At 54.0% G+C, this 6,000-nt stretch overlaps 1 protein-coding gene across 3 annotated transcripts in view; it reads right to left on the reverse strand.

Annotated features, from left to right (window-relative positions):
• Sh3pxd2a (SH3 and PX domains 2A) overlaps nucleotides 1–6,000 on the reverse strand; it is a 197,129-nt gene that overhangs the window by 14,961 nt on the left and 176,168 nt on the right. For 2 of the 3 annotated variants that reach the window (XM_029472596.1, XM_021151843.2), the window contains 2 exons: nucleotides 5,758–5,871; nucleotides 2,154–2,237 (listed from right to left, as the gene is read on the reverse strand). In XM_029472596.1, the coding sequence (XP_029328456.1) occupies nucleotides 2,154–2,237; nucleotides 5,758–5,871 (198 nt within the window). The remainder of the gene's footprint in view (nucleotides 1–2,153; nucleotides 2,238–5,757; nucleotides 5,872–6,000) is intronic. The other variant, XM_029472597.1, reaches the window with a different exon arrangement.

Below are 6,000 nucleotides of genomic sequence, written 5' to 3' on the forward strand. Positions count from 1 at the left end.
AAGAGTGAGGTGGCTAAGGTCTGGTCAGGGCTCCTGTGTTCTATGATCGTATGCACAGATGATGGCAGGCTTACCCTGCTGAGTGAAGGCCGGCCAGGAGGCCGGCGGGCGGGGAGGTGGGGGAGGTGGACAGCCTGTCCCAGTTGGGGAGGCAGGGGCTGGAAGCCCTGCAGTTTCCAAACCGCAGAAGCCTCCTCTTTCCAAACACTTTCCCCTCTGTCAGCAGTCTCTCTGCTCCCCTTCCGGCCTCTCCAACCCCTCCAACCCCTCCACAGAGAGGCCTCCGGTTCCAGAAGCCTGGCCAGCTGAGGGACAGGGATCGGAGGTCCCGGAAGTTCTGACTTTTCTTTTACTCATGGCCCCTGTTGGGTTTCCAGCTGCTGCTCGCTGTGGGGGCGCATGCCAGTCAGCTCTCCATGAGCCCTCTTTAGCTGCCTGATATAACTGAATACAGTTCACAGGGCTGGGGCCGGGAAGTGTGTGACAATGAAGTGAGGCTGTGGCTTGTCTTTGTTCAAGTACAGGTGACTGCAGACTTATGATTACTTAGGGATCTGCATGCACTGTTTTGTCTGATTCTACCACGTCTTCATAGTATGGAAGGTCATGGACGAGTGTCAATTGTGGGAATTGTGGCTATATGCTGATGTGTCGGGGAGAGTTAGTTGTACGAGAAATCCATCCGTGACTATAGCACTCAGCTACGTGTAGCAGAGCTTGTTAGATGGCACTTCTGGAATCACTGTCTCTGAGTGGCGCACGGCTAGGGTGGTGGTTGGATTTGGCTATGATGCAGTGCTAGCCACACCTGTAGCCTTCAGGCCTTGTGTGGGCCTGTTTCTGGTCTCTGTGTGCATCTGTGTGGTCATGCAGGCAAGAGCATGTCTGGGACTCAGTGAGTGATTGGATGCAGAACAGGTTGAACCTTTGTCCTCCTTATGGGATTTATTTGTCTTTGCCACTAGAGTTGGGGGGGGGCGGGTTCAACCCTACCCTCTTGGCAGAGTGGTCCCCTACTGCCTCACTTTTGGGTGGCCTTTGTTGGCAGTGTGGCCTGATGCTGCTTCTCCAACTCAGTACCCCTGCATCAGCCCCCAGGGTCCACACTAAGCCCTGCCTCTGGACAAGCTGGGTTCTTTATGGCCAACACTGAGTCAGCTATTGGCTGGGGCCACCCTGGAGTGCAGACATTCTATAGCCCGATTCTTAGGGGAGGCACTGAAATACACTGTCATCTGGGAACGAGCTTTGGGTGGTGAGTCATAGGTAGCCCTGTTCTCCACAGAGGCCTGTGTGCACTATACACCCGTCCCGGCTTCTAGCTGTACTGTCACCACAAGGAACACACAATATGCTCTACTCCCTGGGGGGCTGGGGGTGGGCAGAAAAGACTGACCACCCAGCATGAAGGTCTGTACATGTTTAGGGGTACATCCAGAGGCTATCCCTCCTGTCCCTCCCCTCCTTCCACAAGTTCCTGGATGTTGGGAAGGATCTGAGCCAAACAGACCTGACTCAGCAAATGGCAGCTTCCCAGTCAGCCCAGGGCCTCCCTGGAGCCCTTGACTGAGCTCCTCCTGAGAGCCTATGGGCCAGAGCTCCTGCTGAGGGACGGCCCGTAGTCAAGTGTTGGTTGGAAAATGCTCTGGAGCCATGATAGGTTTGGCTCCTGTGCTCTTCTAGGTTTTAGTGGAGCTGCTGAAGGGGGACTGGAGGCTGGTACCACAGCTGACGAGAGCGTTGGGGCTGAGGGACTCTTTCATAGTGGAAGGAATAATAAAGGACAGAAGATGGGACCCTGGCAGGAGCAGGAAGCTTTGATCTCTCTAACATGCAGGACCCGGGGCAGGGGTGGCTTTCCTTTGAGGTCCAGGACTTTCCTCACACCTCTCTTCCCTTCCAAGGAACATATAAACTCATCGCAAGTCACATATCCCCAGTGCCCAGGGCACCAGCAAGCCAGAGCCACCCCTAGTGCCACATCAATTCCCAAGCAAGGCTCTGTCCCCAATCTGCGCTGCAGTGAATGAGAAATAAATCTTGCCAGATCTGGGTGAGTCAGGAGACCATAGGCAGAGAGCAGAGCAGGCAAAGGAGAGGGTGTTAGTGAGAGACAGGCAGCTGCGGGAGGAGAGGCAGGCGCCCGTGGTCACCTCGGCTGTGCTGCCTGTTGACCATCCCGCCCAGGGTCCACCGGCGATCCAGGCGCCGCAGGTGTGCCTTGCGTCTCTTGGACACTGCCGTGAGAGATGGTGATGGTGCCCACGGCCCACACGAACCAAACCGGTGGAGAGAATGGAGATGAGGATGAGAGGGGATGGGGAAGGGGAGGAGAGAGGGGTTGTGTGTATGAGCTGCCGGGCTACCGTTGACTGGACTGAACCGGATCTAGAAGCGGACTAAAGGACCTTGGGTCCTCCCCCTTAGAGATTGGAAGACTCTTAATTGCAGCTCCAAGAGATCCCCCTGGGTTCTGGACAGTTTGCTGTCTACTCACCAGGCACGACTGTTAACTTGCTGCCATGGCCAGGCGCCATGTAAAGAAAGGAAGGGTGCCCAGGGAGAAACAGGAGGGCCCTTCCTTGCTGGGTCAGCGCTCTCCCCACTGGGTTAATTTATATGTTTGTCTGCCAGGGAAGGTTTGCTGAATGAGATGCACACGGGCAGATGCTACAGGCAAGACTGTCCTACTATGTTATCCTTTTATGTGCATCTGATGATAACGACCACAACCATCCAGCTTCAAGTCTGCTTGGCCTCCCCGTGACTCCCCGCGCCCTGCCCCCTGCAGATGAGCCCTGAGCCCTGGCTCTCCACGCTCTGCCTTCCTATGTGACTGCCAAAGGAATGGACACTAGCTAGAGACCAGGGCCCCAGAGGGCCAGCTTGCCTCACTTTCTAGCACCAAAGGAAGATGCCGGACAGCCTAGTTCTGGGGAGGGCGGCTGGCTGGTAGAGCGGGTAAAAGAAACACTGTCCACACATCCGTGGGCCAAAATCCAATAAAACCTCCGGAAATATCTGCTTGCCCTGTGAGGAGAGCAGCCGTGCATCCTGCTTTTCCTTTCCTCTTCTTTATTACAAGTTTTATTTCATTTTTTATTTTATGTGTGTGCGTATGTATGTATGTATGTATGTATGATGCATGCATGTCCACTGATGGCAGTGGAGGACATCAGATCCCCTGAAACTGGGGTTTGAGATGGTTGTGAGCTGCCATGTCCTCTGCAAGAACAGGCAGTGTTCTCAACCACAGAGGCATCTCTCTGGCCCTGCAACCTGCTTCTTGGCAACAGGCTAGGAGTGTGGGCTGCAGCCCGGACACACTCCCAGCTCCTCTGCCACTGCCCTAGGAAGGCTCCGCAGATCTAAAATGTGGCCAGTGTGCTGGCACCCAGGTCCTACCCGAAGCGTGCAGAGCGGCCGCACGCTTGGTGCACACATACACTCATGCACACAGCTCTGAACACAGATGTTGCCTTGGCTGTCCCCTAATTCTTAATTCATCAGGGTCTTCCGCAACCTGTCTGTAGCTTCAGCTGTCTTGACACAACTCAGAGTCATGTGAGGGATTAGGGATTAGTCAATTAGGGATTGCTTCTGTAGCCATCATGGGGGTCTCTGTCTCTCTCTGTCTCTCTCTCTGTCTCTGTCTCTCTCCCTCTTTCCCCTCCCTTCCTCCCCTCTCACCCCTCTCTCTGTTATTTAAGACAAGGTTTCACTGTGTAGCCCTGGCTGTCCTGGAACTCACTCTGTAGACCAGGCTAAGCTTGAATTCACAGAGATAGGTCTGCCTCTACCTCCCAAATACTCATATTAAGGGCATGTGCTACCTACCACGGCCCAGCTATGAGGCATTTTCTTGACTGTTAGTTGATGTAATGTAGACGGGGCTAGCCTACTGTGGCCAGTATCATCCCTAGGCAGGGGAATTCCTGGGCTGTTTAAGAAAGCTAGCTGGGCAGAAGCTAGGGCTTAAATAGTGGTTGAAGCAGAAAGCAGTTGTCCCGTTTCTGCTTCAAGCTCCTGCCTTGGCTTCCCCTGATGATGGATAATACCCTAGAAGTATAATGAGATAAACCCTGTGCTCCCGGGCTCACTAAACATCACGGTGTTTATCATAGCAACAGAAGCCTCACCAGAATAGTCGGGTACCACTTGTTCCATGCAGAATGTCCATGTTGCTCTGTTGCTGAGGCCTGCTGAGCCCTCTCCTACCTTGTCTGGCTCTGTGTTGGGCTTCTGTCGCTAACTAGTGCTTCTTTGCTCTGCTCCTCCTGCTGAAGCCTTTTCGGTCATGTATCTCCTTGACAAACCCAGAGTGACCTGGTTCCCCCACAAGCAGATGCTTCAGAGAGGCCACGACATAATTGTGAGACTACCTGTACCCAAACCTGGGTGACGACAGACACGTGACTGAACACCCTGAGCCTCTGCCCTTGGAGTTAAGACCTAGAACACGTATGTCATCTCTCAAGGTAGGTAATAAGGGTTTGCTCCTGGCCTGACATTGGGCACATTTGAGCGGTTTTAGTTTTTCTTTAAAACAGGGTCTCATGTAGCCCAGGCTAGCCTTGAACTCTTGATTCTTCGCTTGTACCTTTCAAGTGTTGGGATTACAGGCACACATGGCTGCACCCAGAGAGCCGATGTTTTGAGAAGCCCGATAGGCTTTGAGTATAGGTCAGTAGGTAGGCAGCAAGGTCTGCGGATCGCAGATAGACTGCATGGAACCAGCTGTGAGGTACAACAGACCCTGAATAGAATCAGATATAGATAGGTTCAAAGACTCGGGGAGGGACCTAGGGTCTGGAGCCCTGTTACAAGGTGGATGGGTACTGAGTGCCTCCTCTAATCACAGGGTTGAAATCAGACAAGCAGGGGTGGGGTCACCAACAAAGGAACTAGGCAACAAAGGACCTTCAACAAAGGATGAATAAGGATCTGGCCCTGACTTGGCCTGATCACTTGGCTTGGGCAGCAGGAGCAGAAGAACAAACAAGCCAGAAGGAGGCCTGGGCTGTGGGTGGCAGGACCACACCTCTCTGGCCTTCAGACACAGCCACCTGGATCATTCCTACGGAATGACCGTTAGGCAAAGGATTCCTGCGGCCAGGCCACAGGACAGGCAGGAGATATTAACAGCAGGGATCTGGGAAGTGGGGTGGCTCACACTTATTGGGGAACTGATGGCTTTGAGGGTGAAGGCAGTCTCTGTGAAATGCATGGAGAAACCCTCAGAAGAATCTCACAGAGCCAGAGCCAGCTAGAGCGTCTGCGTGGGAACCTGAAGACCCCAGTGTCTGGGAAGCTGAGAGGGGCTCACCGGGCAGCCGCCAGTGTCCTGAGCAGGATTACAGAGAACAACACACAGCAAGAACTGTGTCCACACAATTCCCGCTTGGGGTCGGCTTGCCAGCAGGTATCTGTGGAGTTCTTGAGGGAAACCCAGGGTTTCTAGCACTAAGCATGTTCTCTACCCCAACAGTGCCAAAGCTGAAAGTCCACAACATAATAGAACTTTCCCTGTTCTGAGTCCCACATGGAGGCTGACAAAGATGGGCTAGGGTGTGAGGTGACCATGTGGACTGGTCTCAGTGAGTGCATCGCAACAGAAGAGGCTTGGGTAAAATCCAACCCACTCTAGTAGCTGAGGTGGCTTAGGGAGAAAAGTCAGGTTACTGTCTCCAGGAGGGGCTGGCCCCTAGAGACCCCCAGTCCAGTGGTATTGCTCTCCTATGAACCCACGGGCCTCACCTTCCCCAGTCTTGGAGGTGTTGATGTCCGAGTCGTCTCGTGTGCCATTCTGGGCCTCCAAGTAGGTGGCGGGGACCCAACCTTGCTCTTCAGATGTGCTCACAAACCACCAGCCTGCAAAGGGGACAAGAGAGAGGAGGCTGTGAAGGCCTGCAGGATGGTGGAGGCAGGCTGTGAAGGCCTGCCTGCAGGATGGTGGAGGCAGGCTGTGAAGGCCTGCCTGCAGGATGGTGGAGGCAGGCT

The sequence above is a fragment of the Mus caroli genome, chromosome 19 (assembly GCF_900094665.2).
Source record: "Mus caroli chromosome 19, CAROLI_EIJ_v1.1, whole genome shotgun sequence".
NCBI lineage: Eukaryota > Metazoa > Chordata > Mammalia > Rodentia > Muridae > Mus > Mus caroli.